Source organism: Nerophis lumbriciformis, linkage group LG37 (assembly GCF_033978685.3).
Source record: "Nerophis lumbriciformis linkage group LG37, RoL_Nlum_v2.1, whole genome shotgun sequence".
NCBI lineage: Eukaryota > Metazoa > Chordata > Actinopteri > Syngnathiformes > Syngnathidae > Nerophis > Nerophis lumbriciformis.
The window spans coordinates 6527501-6545177 of NC_084584.2; the positions used below are offsets into that span (position 1 = coordinate 6527501).

The 17677-nt window shown below is 32.8% G+C and overlaps 1 protein-coding gene across 1 annotated transcript in view; it reads right to left on the reverse strand.

Annotated features, from left to right (window-relative positions):
- LOC133577200 (FH2 domain-containing protein 1-like) overlaps nucleotides 1-17677 on the reverse strand; it is a 41481-nt gene that overhangs the window by 8411 nt on the left and 15393 nt on the right. The window contains exons 2-5 of the mRNA XM_061930833.2: nucleotides 12670-13061; nucleotides 12532-12593; nucleotides 4827-4929; nucleotides 4648-4733 (exon numbers count right to left, since the gene is read on the reverse strand). Of these exons, the coding sequence (XP_061786817.1) occupies nucleotides 4648-4733; nucleotides 4827-4929; nucleotides 12532-12593; nucleotides 12670-13032 (614 nt within the window). The 5' untranslated portion in view covers nucleotides 13033-13061. The remainder of the gene's footprint in view (nucleotides 1-4647; nucleotides 4734-4826; nucleotides 4930-12531; nucleotides 12594-12669; nucleotides 13062-17677) is intronic.

Genomic DNA, 17677 nt, shown 5'->3' on the forward strand with positions numbered 1-17677 from the left:
CTGAATTGGTCCGTGTTGGAATTGTTTAAATCGAGAAATGTTGAAGTAGTAATGGTTTTTTTTATCTGAGAAACGGTATTAGGGAATTTTGGGAAAACCGGGAATTTTTAAAGTTCTTAAACCAACTTGTTTTTTTTGTCCTGACTAAGAGGAATGTTTGACAGTCGAACGGTTGAAAAATGTGAAAGGAGTCATCGCACTGAAAAAGGTTGGAAATAAGGTTAGAAAAAAAAAACAGGAATTCCTGGAAATTTGTTGAACGTGGAAAAATGGTTGTTTGAATTTCCAGGATGAGTTGAATGTGTTGAAGAATGTGGGAATTGTGGAAGTTTGAAAAATGGATCATTCATTCTGAATGGGGAAAATGTCACTAAAAACTGGGAATTCTACGAAAACCGGGAATTTTTTTTAATATAATTGTTGAAAGGGAAAAACACAATTCCTGAACAGGCTGAATATTTTGGAGTCGAAACTGTTTGAATCGGATAAAAAATGTGGGAGTTTGAAAAATGTCCCATTCATTTCAATGTAGCCTTCCTGGAAATTTGGGAATTCGGGGAAGAGCGGGAATTTTTTGGAAAATAATTAAGAGAATTAATGTCCTGAATTGGTCCGTGTTGGAATTGTTTAAATCGAGAAATGTTGAAGTAGTAATGGTTTTTTTTATCTGAGAAACGGTATTAGGGAATTTTGGGAAAACCGGGAATTTTTAAAGTTCTTAAACCAACTTGTTTTTTTTGTCCTGACTAAGAGGAATGTTTGACAGTCGAACGGTTGAAAAATGTGAAAGGAGTCATCGCACTGAAAAAGGTTGGAAATAAGGTTAGAAAAAAAAAACAGGAATTCCTGGAAATTTGTTGAACGTGGAAAAATGGTTGTTTGAATTTCCAGGATGAGTTGAATGTGTTGAAGAATGTGGGAATTGTGGAAGTTTGAAAAATGGATCATTCATTCTGAATGGGGAAAATGTCACTAAAAACTGGGAATTCTACGAAAACCGGGAATTTTTTTTAATATAATTGTTGAAAGGGAAAAACACAATTCCTGAACAGGCTGAATATTTTGGAGTCGAAACTGTTTGAATCGGATAAAAAATGTGGGAGTTTGAAAAATGTCCCATTCATTTCAATGTAGCCTTCCTGGAAATTTGGGAATTTGAGGAAGAGCGGGAATTTTTTTGAAAATAATTAGGAGCATTAATGTCCTGAATTGGTCCGTGTTGGAATTGTTTAAATCGAGAAATGTTGAAGTAGTAATGTTTTTTTATCTGAGAAACGGTATTAGGGAATTTTGAGGAAACCGGGAATTTTTCAAGTTCTTAAACCAACTTGTTTTTTTTGTCCTGACGAAGAGGAATGTTTTGACAGTGGAACGGTTGAAAAATGTGAAAGGAGTCATCGCACTGAAAAAGGTTGGAAATAAGGTTAGGGGAAAAAAACAGGAATTCCTGGAAATTTGTTGAACGTGGAAAAATGTTTGTTTGAATTTCCAGGATGAGTTGAATGTGTTGAAGAATGTGGGAATTGTGGAAGTTTGAAAAATGGATCATTCATTTTGAATGGGGAAAATGTCCCTAAAAACTGGGAATTCTAGGAAATCCCGGAATTTTTTTTCAATATAATTGTTGAAAGGGAAGAACACAATTCCTGAACAGGCTGAATATTTTGGAGTCGAAACTGTTTGAATCGGATAAAAAATGTGGGAGTTTGATAAATGTCCCATTTATTTCAATGTAGCCTTCCTGGAAATTTGGGAATTTGGGGAAGAGCGGGAATTTTTTTGAAAATAATTAGGAGCATGAAAGTCCTGAATTGGTCCGTGTTGGAATTGTTTAAATCGAGAAATGTTGAAGTAGTAATGTTTTTTTATCTGAGAAACGGTATTAGGGAATTTTGAGGAAACCGGGAATTTTTCAAGTTCTTAAACCAACTTATTTTTTTTCCTGACGAAGAGGAATGTTTTGACAGTGGAACGGTTGAAAAATGTGAAAGGAGTCATCGCACTGAAAAAGGTTGAAAATAAGGTTAGAAAAAAACCCAGGAATTCCTGGAAATTTGTTGAACGTGGAAAAATGGTTGTTTGAATTTCCAGGATGAGTTGAATGTGTTGAATCGGTTGAAGAATGTGGGGATTGTGGAAGTTTGAAAAACGGATCATTCATTTTGAATGAGGAAAATGTCCCTAAAAACTGGGAATTCCAGGAAATCCGGGAATTTTGTTTTATAATTGTTGACAGGGAAGAACACAATTCCTGAACAGGCTGAATATTTTGGATTCGAAACGGTTTGAATCGGATAAAAAATGTGGGAGTTTGAAAAATGTCCCATTCATTTCAATTTGGGAATTTAGGGAAGAGCGGGAATTTTTTTGAAAATAATTAGGAGCATGAATGTCCTGAAATGGTCCGTGTTGGAATTGTTTAAATCGAGAAATGTTGAAGGAGTAAGGTTTTTTTTATCTGAGAAACGGTATTAGGGAATTTTGGGAAAACCGGGAATTTTTCAAGTTCTTAAACCAACTTGTTTTTTTTGTCCTGACTAAGAGGAATGTTTTGACAGTGGAACGGTTGAAATGGGTTGAAAAATGTGAAAGGAGTCATCGCACTGAAAAAGGTTGGAAATAAGGTTAGGAAAAAAAGAGGAATTCCTGGAAATTTGTTGAACGTGGAAAAATGGTTGTTTGAATTTCCAGGATGAGTTGAATGTGAATGTGTTGAATCGGTTGAAGTATGTGGGAATTGTGGATGTTTGAAAAATGGATCATTCATTTTGAATGACGAAAATGTCCCTAAAAACTGGGAATTCTAGGAAATCCGGGAATTTTTTTTTGTTGAAAGGGAAGAACACAATTCCTGAACAGGTTGAATATTTTGGAGTCGAAACAGTTTGAATCGGATAAAAAATGTGGGAGTTGTGGAAGTTTGAAAAAGGTCCCATTCATTTCAATGGGAACTTCCTGGAAATGTGGGAATTTGGGGAAAAGCGGGAATTTTTCAAGTTCTTAAACCAACTTTTTTCTCCTAACTAAAAGGAATGTTTTGACAGTCGAACGGTTAAAATGGGTTGGAAAACGTGAAAGGAGTCATCGCACTGAAAAAGGTTAGAAAAAAACCAGGAATTCCTGGAAATTTGTTGAACGTGGAAAAATGGTTGTTTGAATTTCCAGGATGAGTTGAATGTGAATGTGTTGAATCGGTTGAAAAATTTGGGAATTGTGGAAGTTTGAAAAATGAATCATTCATTTCAATGGGAACTTCCTGGAAATGTGGGAATTTGGGGAAAAACGTGAATTTTTCAAGTTCTTAAACCAATTTTTTTTTTTTTGTCCTGACTAAGAAGAATGTTTTGACAGTGGAACGGTTGAAAAATGTGAAAGGACTGAAAAAGGTTGGAAATAGGGTTAGGAAAAAAACAGGAATTCCTGGAAATTTGTTGAACGTGGAAAAATTGTTGTTTTAATTTCCAGAATGTGTTGAATGGGTTGAAGAACGTGGGAATTGTGGATGTTTGAAAAATGGATCATTCATTTTGAATGAGGAAAATGTCCCTAAAAACTGGGAATTCCAGGAAATCCGGGAATTTTTTTTATATAATTGTTGAAAGGGAAGAACACAATTCCTGAACAGGCTGAATATTTTGGAGTCGAAACGGTTTGAATCGGATAAAAAATTTGGGAGTTGTGGAAGTTTGAAAAATGTCCCATTCATTTCAATGGGAACTTCCTGGAAATGAGGGAATTTGGGAAAAAACGGGAATTTTTCAAGTTCTTAAACCAACTTGTTTTTTTTGTCCTGACTAAGAAGAATGTTTTGACAGTGGAACGGTTGAAAAATGTGAAAGGACTGAAAAAGGTTGGAAATAAGGTTAGGAAAAAAACAGGAATTCCTGGAAATTTGTTGAACGTGGAAAAATGGTTGTTTGAATTTCCAGAATGTGTTGAGTGGGTTGAAGAACGTGGGAATTGTGGATGTTTGAAAAATGGATCATTCATTTTGAATGAGGAAAATGTCCCTAAAAACTGGGAATTCCAGGAAATCCGGGAATTTATTTTTTATAATTGTTTGAAAGGGAAGAACACAATTCATGAACATTTTGGCTTCCAAATTGTTCAACACATTTCAACCATTCCAGTGTCAAAACATTCCTCTTAATAAGAACAAAAAAACAAAGTTGTTTTTTGAACTGGAAACTTTCCCGGATTTCCCGAAATTCCAGGAATTCCATAATATCATTTCTCAATTAAAAATTGTTACTACTTCCACATTTCTCGACCGATTTTGAAAAATTCCAACACCAACCATTTCAACTTTCTTTTTTTTTTCTTTTAGCATTTTCCAAAAAAAAAAAAAAAAAAAATTCCAGGAAGTTCCCATTGAAATTAATGGAACATTTTTCAAACTTCCACATTTTTTATCCGATTCAAAGCGTTTCTAGGAGGAAAAAAAAGGGTGTAAAAATGGTTCCTCCTTAGCCAGGAGTGAGACGTCATGGCTATGCTGCTGAAGGCCACCAGGGGGAGTACTTGCATGTCTTCATCATCATCATTAGTGGAAGCATAGCCAGGAGTGAGACGTCATGGCTATGCTGCTGAAGGCCACCAGGGGGAGTACTTGCATGCCATGTATTGATATGTAACAATGGTACTCACCACGGCACTTGGACCAGCTGCACCATGAAGCGGTCGGCCTCGGGTAAGAGGGAGAGGTTCCCGCTGAAGGACAGCAGCTGCCTCACCTGCACACACACACACACACACACACACACACACACACACTCTTCTTTCAAACCCACACAATGTGTGTGACTTTAAAGTCGGGCGCTCGCTACCTCACTTTCTTCAGGCAGCATCTTGCAGAGTTCCTTCAGCTTGCCGCTGCCAAACCTGCACCAGTTGCCTTGGCGGATGTCTTCCACCATTTCTGCCACCGGCCTGCAGAGGGAGACATTTTCAGGATGCTTCACTCTTGTGTAACCATGGTTATTTGGTCAACATTTTGTTTACGTTATATGGAGCCTAATTTGTTTCTTTATTACAAAAGCTTTTTTTTTTTTTTTTACATTGAATTTATGCAACTGAATTTTTTGCGTTTGAGTTGTGACAAATTATGCTGACAGGTTCATTGAAAAAAAAACTTGTTAGCAAAATGCGTGTTTAAAAAAATCAGTGTATAAGAATTCAGTATTTTAAAATTCAGTGATTAAAAAAAATCAGTGTACAAAAATTCAGTATTTTAAAATTCTGTGTATAGACATTTTTGTGTAAAAAAAGTTCAGTATAAAATTCAGTATTTAAAATTTTTAGTGTATAGAAAGTTCAGTGAAAAAAAAGTTCAGTGTGTAAAAAATCTGTATATAAAAATTCAGTATTTTAAAATTCAGTGTATAAACATTTTTGTGTAAAAAAGTTCAGTGTAAAAAAAGCTCAGTATAAAATTCAGTATTTCAAAAATGTCAGTGTATAGAAATTTCAGTGGAAAAAAAGTTCAGTGTGTAAAAAATCTGTATGCAAAAATTCAGTATTTTGAAATTCAGTGTATAAACATTTTTGTGTAAAAAAGTTCAGTGTAAAAAAAGCTCAGTATAAAATTCAGTATTTCAAAAATGACAGTGTATAGAAATTTCAGTGTAAAAAAAAATCAGCGTGTAAAAAATTCAGTATTTCAAAAATGTCAGTGTATAGAAATTTCAGTGTAAAGTAAGTTCAGCGTGTAAAAAATTCAGTATATAAAAATTCAGTGTTTCAAAATTTAGTGCATAAATATTCAGTGTAAAAAAAGTTCAGTTTGTAAAAAAATCTGTGTACAAAAATTCAGTATATTAAAATTTCAGTGTAAAAAAAGTTCAGTGTGTAAAAAATCTGTATATAAAAATTCAGTATTTTAAAATTCAGTGTATAAAACTTTGTGTAAAAAAGTTCAGTGTAAAAAAAGCTCAGTATAAAATTCAGTATTTCAAAAATGTCAGTGTATAGAAATTTCAGTGTAAAAAAAAATCAGCGTGTAAAAAATTCAGTGTATAAAAATTCAGTGTTTCAAAATTTAGTGCATAAATATTCAGTGTAAAAAAAGTTCAGTGTGTAAAAAAATCTGTGTACAAAAATTCAGTATATTAAAATTTCAGTGTAAAAAAAGTTCAGTGTGTAAAAAATCTGTATATAAAAATTCAGTGTATAAACATTTTTGTGTAAAAAAGTTCAGTGTAAAAAAAGCTCAGTATAAAATTCAGTATTTCAAAAATGTCAGTGTATAGAAATTTCAGTGTAAAATAAGTTCCGTGTGTAAAAAAAATCAGCGTATAAAAAATTCAGTGTATAAAAATTCAGTGTTTCAAAATTTAATGCATAAATATTCAGTGTAAAAAAAGTTCAGTGTGTAAAAAAATCTGTGTACAAAAATTCAGTATATTAAAATTTCAGTGTAAAAAAAGTTCAGTGTGTAAAAAATCTGTATGTCAGTATTTTAAAATTCAGCGTATAAAACTTTGTGTAAAAAAGTTCAGTGTAAAAAAAGCACAGTATAAAATTCAGTATTTCAAAAATGTCAGTGTAAAATAAGTTCAGTGTGTAAAAAAATCAGAGTGTATAGAAATTTCAGTGTAAAATAAGTTCAGTGTGTAAAAAAAATCAGCGAGTAAAAAATTCAGTGTATAAAAATTCAGTGTATAAAAATTTAGTGCATATATATTCAGTGTAAAAAAAGTTCAGTGTGTAAAAAAATGTGTACAAAAATTCAGTATATTAAAATTTCAGTGAAAAAAGTTCAGTGTGTAAAAAATCTGTGTAAAAATTCAGTATTTTAAAATTCAGTGTATAAACATTTTTGTGTAAAAAAGTTCAGTGTAAAAAAAGCTCAGTATAAAATTCAGTATTTCAAAAATGTCAGTGTATAGAAATTTCAGTGTAAAATAAAATCAGCGTGTAAAAAATTCAGTGTATAAAAATTCAGTGTTTCAAAATTTAGTGCATAAATATTCAGTGTAAAAAAAGTTCAGTGTAAAAAAATCTGTGTACAAAAATTCAGTATATTAAAATTTCAGTGTAAAAAAAGTTCAGTGTAAAAAATCTGTATATAAAAATTCAGTATTTTAAAATTCAGTGTGTAAAACTTTGTGTAAAAAAGTTCAGTGTAAAAAAAGCTCAGTATAAAATTCAGTATTTCAAAAATGTCAGTGTATAGAAATTTCAGTGTAAAATAAGTTCAGTGTGTAAAAAAATCAGCGTGTAAAAAATTCAGTGTATAAAAATTCAGTGTTTCAAAATTTAGTGCATAAATATTCAGTGTAAAAAAAGTTCAGTGTGTAAAAAAATCTGTGTACAAAAATTCAGTATATTAAAATTTCAGTGTAATAAAAGTTCAGTGTGTAAAAAATCTGTATATAAAAATTCAGTATTTTAAAATTCAGTGTATAAAACTTTGTGTAAAAAAGTTCAGTGTAAAAAAAAGCTCAGTATAAAATTCAGTATTTCAAAAATGTCAGTGTATAGAAATTTCAGTGTAAAATAAGTTCAGTGTGTAAAAAATTCAGTGTATAAAAATTTAGTGCATAAATATTCAGTGTAAAAAAGTTCAGTGTGTAAAAAAATCTGTGTACAAAAATTCAGTATATTAAAATTTCAGTGTAAAAAAAGTTCAGTGTGTAAAAAATCTGTGTAAAAATTCAGTATTTTAAAATTCAGTGTATAAACATTTCTGTGTAAAAAAGTTCAGTGTAAAAAAAGCTCAGTATAAAATTCAGTATTTCAAAAATGTCAGTGTATAGAAATTTCAGTGTAAAATAAGTTCAGTGTGTAAAAAAATCAGCGTGTAAAAATTTCAGTGTATAAAAATTCAGTGTTTCAAAATTTAGTGCATAAATATTCAGTGTAAAAAAAAGTTCAGTGTGTAAAAAATCTGTGTACAAAAATTCAGTATATTAAAATTTCAGTGTAAAAAAAGTTCAGTGTGTAAAAAATCTGTGTAAAAATTCAGTATTTTAAAATTCAGTGTATAAACATTTTTGTGTAAAAAAGTTCAGTGTAAAAAAAGCTCAGTATAAAATTCAGTATTTTAAAAATGTCAGTGTATAGAAATTTCAGTGTAAAAAAAGTTCAGTGTGTAAATCTGTGTAACAATTCAGTATTTTAAAATTCAGTGTATAAACATTTTTGTGTAAAAAAGTTCAGTGTAAAAAAAGCTCAGTATAAAATTCAGTATTTCAAAAATCTCAGTGTATAGAAATTTCAGTGTAAAAAAAAAATCAGCGTGTAAAAAATTCAGTGTTTTAAAAATTAGTGCATAAATATTCAGTGTAAAATAAGTTCAGTGTGTAAAAAAAAAATCAGCGTGTAAAAAATTCAGTGTTTCAAAATATAGTGCATAAATATTCAGTGTAAAAAAAGTTCAGTGTGTAAAAAAATCTGTGTACAAAAATTCAGTATATTAAAATTTCAGTGTAAAAAAAGTTCAGTGTGTAAAAAATCTGTATATAAAAATTCAGTATTTTAAAATTCAGTGTATAAAACTGTGTAAAAAAGCTCAGTGTAAAAAAAGGTCAGTATAAAATTCAGTATTTCAAAAATGTCAGTGTATAGAAATTTCAGTGTAAAATAAGTTCAGTGTAAAAAAATCAGCGTGTAAAAATTTCAGTGTATAAAAATTCAGTGTTTCAAAATTTAGTGCATAAATATTCAGTGTAAAAAAAGTTCAGTGTGTAAAAAAATCTGTGTACAAAAATTCAGTATATTAAAATTTCAGTGTAAAAAAAGTTCAGTGTGTAAAAAATCTGTGTAAAAATTCAGTATTTTAAAATTCAGTGTATAAACATTTTTGTGTAAAAAAGTTCAGTGTATAAAAAGCTCAGTATAAAATTCAGTATTTCAAAAATGTCAGTGTATAGAAATTTCAGTGTAAAATAAGTTCAGTGTGTAAAAAAATCAGCGTGTAAAAAATTCAGTATTTTAAAATTCAGTGTATAAAACTTTGTGTAAAAAAGTTCAGTGTAAAAAAAGCTCAGTATAAAATTCAGTATTTTAAAAATGTCAGTGTATAGAAATTTCAGTGTAAAAAAAGTTCAGTGTGTAAATCTGTGTAACAATTCAGTATTTTAAAATTCAGTGTATAAACATTTTTGTGTAAAAAAGTTCAGTGTAAAAAAAGCTCAGTATAAAATTCAGTATTTCAAAAATCTCAGTGTATAGAAATTTCAGTGTAAAAAAAAAATCAGCGTGTAAAAAATTCAGTGTTTTAAAAATTAGTGCATAAATATTCAGTGTAAAATAAGTTCAGTGTGTAAAAAAAATCAGCGTGTAAAAAATTCAGTGTTTCAAAATATAGTGCATAAATATTCAGTGTAAAAAAAGTTCAGTGTGTAAAAAAATCTGTGTACAAAAATTCAGTATATTAAAATTTCAGTGTAAAAAAAGTTCAGTGTGTAAAAAATCTGTATATAAAAATTCAGTATTTTAAAATTCAGTGTATAAAACTTTGTGTAAAAAAGCTCAGTGTAAAAAAAGGTCAGTATAAAATTCAGTATTTCAAAAATGTCAGTGTATAGAAATTTCAGTGTAAAATAAGTTCAGTGTGTAAAAAAATCAGCGTGTAAAAATTTCAGTGTATAAAAATTCAGTGTTTCAAAATTTAGTGCATAAATATTCAGTGTAAAAAAAGTTCAGTGTGTAAAAAAATCTGTGTACAAAAATTCAGTATATTAAAATTTCAGTGTAAAAAAAGTTCAGTGTGTAAAAAATCTGTGTAAAAATTCAGTATTTTAAAATTCAGTGTATAAACATTTTTGTGTAAAAAAGTTCAGTGTATAAAAAGCTCAGTATAAAATTCAGTATTTCAAAAATGTCAGTGTATAGAAATTTCAGTGTAAAATAAGTTCAGTGTGTAAAAAAATCAGCGTGTAAAAAATTCAGTGTATAAAAATTTAGTGCATAAATATTCAGTGTAAAAAAAGTTCAGTGTGTAAAAAAATCTGTGTACAAAAATTCAGTATATTAAAATTTCAGTGTAAAAAAAGTTCAGTGTGTAAAAAATCTGTGTAAAAATTCAGTATTTTAAAATTCAGTGTATAAACATTTTTGTGTAAAAAAGTTCAGTGTAAAAAAAGCTCAGTATAAAATTCAGTATTTCAAAAATGTCAGTGTATAGAAATTTCAGTGTAAAATAAGTTCAGTGTGTAAAAAAATCAGCGTGTAAAAATTTCAGTGTATAAAAATTCAGTGTTTCAAAATTTAGTGCATAAATATTCAGTGTAAAAAAAGTTCAGTGTGTAAAAAATCTGTGTACAAAAATTCAGTATATTAAAATTTCAGTGTAAAAAAAGTTCAGTGTGTAAAAAATCTGTGTAAAAATTCAGTATTTTAAAATTCAGTGTATAAACATTTTTGTGTAAAAAAGTTCAGTGTAAAAAAAGCTCAGTATAAAATTCAGTATTTTAAAAATGTCAGTGTATAGAAATTTCAGTGTAAAAAAAGTTCAGTGTGTAAATCTGTGTAACAATTCAGTATTTTAAAATTCAGTGTATAAACATTTTTGTGTAAAAAAGTTCAGTGTAAAAAAAGCTCAGTATAAAATTCAGTATTTCAAAAATCTCAGTGTATAGAAATTTCAGTGTAAAAAAAAAATCAGCGTGTAAAAAATTCAGTGTTTTAAAAATTAGTGCATAAATATTCAGTGTAAAATAAGTTCAGTGTGTAAAAAAAAATCAGCGTGTAAAAAATTCAGTGTTTCAAAATGTAGTGCATAAATATTCAGTGTAAAAAAAGTTCAGTGTGTAAAAAAATCTGTGTACAAAAATTCAGTATATTAAAATTTCAGTGTAAAAAAAGTTCAGTGTGTAAAAAATCTGTATATAAAAATTCAGTATTTTAAAATTCAGTGTATAAAACTTTGTGTAAAAAAGCTCAGTGTAAAAAAAGCTCAGTATAAAATTCAGTATTTCAAAAATGTCAGTGTATAGAAATTTCAGTGTAAAATAAGTTCAGTGTGTAAAAAAATCAGCGTGTAAAAAATTCAGTGTATAAAAATTTAGTGCATAAATATTCAGTGTAAAAAAAGTTCAGTGTGTAAAAAAATCTGTGTACAAAAATTCAGTATATTAAAATTTCAGTGTAAAAAAAGTTCAGTGTGTAAAAAATCTGTGTAAAAATTCAGTATTTTAAAATTCAGTGTATAAACATTTTTGTGTAAAAAAGTTCAGTGTAAAAAAAGCTCAGTATAAAATTCAGTATTTCAAAAATGTCATTGTATAGAAATTTCAGTGTAAAATAAGTTCAGTGTGTAAAAAAAAAATCAGCGTGTAAAAAATTCAGTGTATTAAAATTCAGTGTATAAACATTTTTGTGTAAAAAAGTTCAGTGTAAAAAAAGCTCAGTATAAAATACAGTATTTCAAAAATGTCAGTGTATAGAAATTTCAGGGGAAAAAAAAAATCAGCGTGTAAAAAATTCAGTGTATAAAAATTCAGTGTTTCAAAATTTAGTGCATAAATATTCAGTGTAAAAAAGTTCAGTGTGTAAAAAAATCTGTGTACAAAAATTCAGTATATTAAAATTTCAGTGTAAAAAAAGTTCAGTGTGTAAAAAATCTGTATATAAAAATTCAGTATTTTAAAATTCAGCGTATAAAACTTTGTGTAAAAAAGTTCAGTGTAAAAAAAGCTCAGTATAAAATTCAGTATTTCAAAAATGTCAGTGTATAGAAATTTCAGTGTAAAATAAGTTCAGTGTGTAAAAAAAATCAGCGTGTAAAAAATTCAGTGTATTAAAATTCAGTGTATAAACATTTTTGTGTAAAAAAGTTCAGTGTAAAAAAAGCTCAGTATAAAATTCAGTATTTCAAAAATGTCAGTGTATAGAAATTTCAGTGTAAAAAAAGTTCAGTGTGTAAAAAATCTGTATATAAAAATTCAGTATTTTAAAATTCAGTATATAAAACTTTGTGTAAAAAAGTTCAGTGTAAAAAAAGCTCAGTATAAAATTCAGTATTTCAAAAATGTCAGTGCATAGAAATTTCAGTGTAAAATAAGTTCAGTGTGTAAAAAAATCAGCGTGTATAGAAATTTCAGTGTAAAATAAGTTCAGTGTGTAAAAAAAATCAGCGTGTATAGAAATTTCAGTGTAAAATAAGTTCAGTGTGTAAAAAAATCTGTGTACAAAAATTCAGTATATTAAAATTGCAGTGTAAAAAAAGTTCAGTGCGTAAAAAATCTGTATATAAAAATTCAGTATTTTATAATTCAGCCCGAGGCATCTTTTTCTTTTGTGTTAATGTGACCAAAAACAAGTTTTCTTTAGAAACAGTTGTTACGTAAACAGGGAATATCCAAATAAAAGAGGAGACGTGAACCTTTTTCCGTCAGAGCGTGGGTGACACTGTAAGAGGTTACAGGTCGACACATTTCTCCTCAATTGGGCCAAATTTAATTCTGTCTCTGTTTAATTCCTTGCTTCTTGTCTCGTTTAATAAATGTCACCAGTGTTTGAACCTGACAGATGGCGATATCAATTGATATCGTCTCATCGCACCAAAACGGGTTGTCTTCGTCGTACCTCTTAAACTGTCGGAGGAAGATGCCGATGTTCATGCTCCTTTTGGAGTGCAGAATCGTCACCTGAAGACAAAACGTCGACATTTTTGGAGGAAGCAAAAAAAAAAAAAAAAAAAAAAAGCGGAGAGTAAGTTGTCACCTGAGGCTCCTGGGGGCCAACCTCCACGCCTCCGTGCTCCTTGATGCCCGCCAGCCTGGAGCGCTGCAGCAAGGTCCCCTTGTCCACGCGGCTGAAGAGCTTGTCCATGCTGCTGATGTCCAGAACCAGGTCCCTCTGGGGCAGCCTGGAGGTCCACACGTTGGACTTGCCCAGCACGCGCTGGCTGGGGATGGTGTCCCACTTCAGCTTCTTCATGGAGCACCGCGTGGCGTGGCACGAGGGGAGGGTCCCGGGGGGAGCGAGGAGACGGGGGGGAGGCGGCGGAGGAGGAGGAGGAGGAGGAGGAGGCAAGGATGCTCGGAGGAGACCATTTTCCCCAGAAGGGACCCCGGCGCCCTCCATCTCAGATCTCCCTCAGAGCTTCAGTAGATCTGAAAAAGAGGAAGCGGAACAGTCTCCACGTCTTTATTTATTCCAAAACATGTCTCTCTTTATTTTTCATCCGAGTAAACAAAGGCATCATTTTAAGTCACTAATCACGACCACTAACCAGAACAAACGCATGTTGACTAAAACAGCGACGACATTTAAATATAAACACCACCAAAATGTCGACAGAGACTGTTGGAATAATTGTTTGTAAGTTATCACAAAAGAAACGTTGTATTATGAATGCTGTCTTTCGAGGCCTAACAAGAGGAAGAAGGCTCGTGAAACGCCACTGTGATTTCAACACGGACAGATGGCAGGATCTGCTCAACTTCCAGAGGAACTCTCTTTGAAGTGTTAAACGAACTCTCTCTGAAGTATTTCAAAAACTCTCTTCCGACTATTTGGTAACCGAGGTCAACGCTATTTACGACCCGCTGCCCTCTTGAAGTTGCTGTGGTCAGGAGACGGGAGGGGTTATCCATTGTCCTCCAACACCTGCCCCAGCTGGATCCAGGAAGAGCCCAAGCCCGAGAAATCCTCTTCTTGGTCTTCAAAGCGACCGAAAACAATGACTGTTTTACATACTTCCCATTCCTGCTGTGACATGTGTTGGTGCGTGAACATTGAACATCTGAATAAAAGAGGAGACGAAAACCTTCTTCGTCAGAGCGTGGTGCAGGACTGTACAGAGAGTGCAGTGGCCATGTCTCTCCTCAATTGAGTCCAAATTGAATTCTGTCTCTGTTTGATTCCTTGCCTTTTGTCTTGTTTAATAGATGTCCTCAGTGTTTGAACGTGACAGAGACCAAACCCAATCATGTTTCATTTGGTTTAGGATGGTGGTACATTTCATCCAATCACAGCGAAGAGGGCTAGAAGGGGGCGGGGCATCCAATCAGAGCGACTGTCAAAAAAAATGGAATCTCTTTCTTATTTGATTCATCCATTTTCTACCGCTTATTCCCTTCGGGGTCGCGGGGGGGCGCTGGAGCCTATCTCAGCTACAATCGGGCGGAAGGCGGGGTACACCCTGGACAAGTCGCCACCTCATCGCAGGGCCAACACAGATAGACAGACAACATTCACACTCACATTCACACACTAGGGCCAATTTAGTGTTGCCAATCAACTAGTTTGATTGAATTTTGATCTGAAAATAGGAACGGGATATGCAAATTAACATGTTGGTATGGTGTGACGAGGAGAAGTGTTTGTGATTCCAAAGATGCGTCTGGGTGCGGGCTTGTCGTGGTTGCCCTTATTTGATTCATTAAAATCAAAAATCTAATTTGCATTCAAGTATAGTATGTAAGGTTGTGCTTTTGAGTCATTCCTGTGAGAATCCTGCGTGCGACTGAAGCATTAAGGAGTGGGACTATCCAGGGCTCGCTGCTTTGTGCTCAGATAACCACCAGGTAGTATTATCTGTGAGCAGATAATACTGTATCATCTCTTTCTCTGCGGGACTTACCGGGTCCGCAGTGCATTCTTCACGCTTGAAGTGGAAAATGAGGCAAAAATACAACTCTCATTTTGAAAATTCCTAGCGCCAACATTGATGGGAGTATTGGTGCGTGCAAAACAGCAGCAGGCGGCTGTGGCCTGTGGGCCGCTTCTAATACTAATCAAATATCATCCCGGGGGCCGTAGATCATTCATTCGCGGGCCGGATCCGACTTTGACACCCCCGTTTTAAATAAAGAAATAAAATCCCGAAAATTAATGAAGTCTCTAGAAAAGTACATCGCACAATAAGCAACTTAAGAACATTTCTCAACCAGCTATTGCAAGGAATTTAGGGATTTCACCATCTACGCTCCGTAATATCGTCAAAAGGTTCAGAGAATCTGGAGAAATCCCTGCAAGTAAGCAGCTGAGCCCGTGACCTTCCATCCCTCAGGCGGTACTGCATCAAAAAGTGACATCGGTGTGTAAAGGATATCACCACAGGGGCTCAGGAACACTTCAGAAAACCCACTGTCAGTAACTACAGTTGGCCTCTACATCTGTAAGTGCAAGAAAGCCATTTATCAACAACACCCGGAAACGCCGCCGGCTTCATTTAAGATGGACTGATGCAAAGTGGAAAAGTGTTCTGTGGTCTGACGAGTCCACATTTCAAATTGTTTTTGGAAGCTGTGGACGTCGTGTCCTCCGGACCAAAGAGGAAAAGAACCATCCGGATTGTTCTAGGCGCAAAGTGTAAAAGGCAGCATGTGTGATGGTATGGGGGTGTATTAGTGCCCAAGACATGGGTAACTTACACATCTGTGAAGGCGCCATTAATGCTGAAAGGTACATACAGGTTTTGTTGCCATCCAAGCAACGTTACCATGGACGCCCCTGCTTATTTCAGCAAGATAATGCCAAGCCACGTGGTACAACAGCGTGGCTTCATAGTAAAAGAGTGACGGGTACTAGACTGGCCCGCCTACAGTCCAGACCTGTCTCCCGTTGAAAATGTGTGGCGCATTATGAAGCCTAAAATAGCACAACGGAGACCCCCGGACTGTTGAACAACTTAAGCTGTACATCAAGCAAGAATGGGAAAGAATTCCACTTCAAAACTGTGTCTCCTCAGTTCCCAAACCTTTACTGAGTGTTGTTAAAATGTGGTAAAAATGCCCCTGTGACAACTTTTTTTTGCATTGTGTTGCTGTAACAATAGAAAAATAAAACTATACGATATAATATAGGGGAAAATATATGTTGCAACCTATTTTTATGGACTTGCCTCATTGTGATGTTAAATTCATGTTATAAGCTGTCATGCAGTACATGCCTTGAGCTCTTATTTTGAAGGCGCTAAGAGCGGAAGTGGTGGAGTTTTGGAAGCAAATGGAATAAAGTGGTCCATCGTGTAAAACTGGAGCCTCCGTGTTATTTTGTAGTTTTATACAGTATAGACCAGGGGTCGGCAACCCAAAATGTTGAAAGAGCCATATTGGACCAAAAATACAAAAACAAATCTGTCTGGAGCCGCAAAAAATTAAAAGCCATATTACATACAGATAGTGTGTCATGAGATATAAATTGAATTAAGAGGACTTAAAGGAAACTAAAAGACCTCAAATATAGCTACAAATGAGGCATAATGATGCAATATGTACATATAGCTAGCCTAAATAGCATGTTAGCATCGATTAGCTTGCAGTGACCAAATATGGTCACTCCACGCAAGTCAATAACATCAACAAAACTCACCTTTGTGCATTCACGCACAACGTTAAAAGTTTGGTGGACAGAATGAGACAGAAAAAGGAGAGGCATAAAACACGTCCTCGAAAGTCGGAGAAAGTTGTACATGTAAACAAACTACGGTGAGTTCAAGGACCGCCAAAATTAGTAGGAAAAAACGGCGCTCGCCAAATACTCGAATCAGTGAAGCATGTTTAATAGAGATGTTTTTTATGTTGATTTAATAAAAAAAAATAAAATAAACGATACCGATAATAAAAAAAACGATACCTATATTATCGGCCGATAAATGCTTTAAAATGTAATATCGGAAAATATCGGTATCGTTTTTTTGTTATCGGTATCGTTTTTTAATTTGATTAAATCAACATAAAAAACACAAGATACACTTACAATTAGTGCACCAACCCAAAAAACCTCCCCCCCCATTCACACTCATTCGCACAAAGGGGTTGTTTCTTTCTGTTATTAATATTCTGGTAGGTTCCTACATTATATATCAATATATATCAATACAGTCTGCAAGGGATACAGTCCGTAAGCACACATGATTGGTCCACTAATAGTACTAACCTGTAACACTTCATTTTATTTTCATTAATTACTAGTTTCTATGTAACTGTTTTTATATTGTTTTACTTTCTTTTTTATTCAAGAAAATGTTTTTAATTTATTTATCTTATTTTATAATATTTAAAAAAAAAAGGCCTTATCTTCACCATACCTGGTTGTCCAAATTAGGCATAATAATGTGTTAATTCCACGACTGTATATATCGGTATCGGTAATTAAAGAGTTGGACAATATTGGAATATCGGCAAAAAGCCATTATCGGACATCCCTAATGTTGAATATAAACAGTGTGCTTTATAACAATTATGGAGGTTTGTGTCATGTTTGTCCTCCTACAGAAACCATATTAAAACAAAAAATAGATTTTTTTCCCTTCATTTTTTTCCATTTTTCATACATTTTAGAAAAAGCTCCAGAGAGCCACTAGGGCGGCGCTAAAGAGCCGCATGCGGCTTTAGAGCCGCGGGTTGCCGACCCCCGGTATAGGCGATAGATATAAACCCTCGGTTACAATGTTAATATTAAATAAAACACCGATTTGTTTTTAAATATTATTATTAATTGTATTAATAATAATAATTGTATTAATATTATTTTTTAAAGAAAATAAAAACATTTAAAGAAAATAAATGCGTCATTGCAGATTATGCAAATGTCACAATGACGTCACGTCGACCACATCCCAAATGTTTATTTTCAGCACAATTTTGCAGATAAATTATCAAAAAAATGCGTAAAAAAGTGCAGCAATGATGAGTCCGCCTGTATTATTTTAGTTGTTTTTTTTCAAGAAAATAAATAAAACAAATTAAAGAATTATGCAGATTATGCAAATGTCACAATG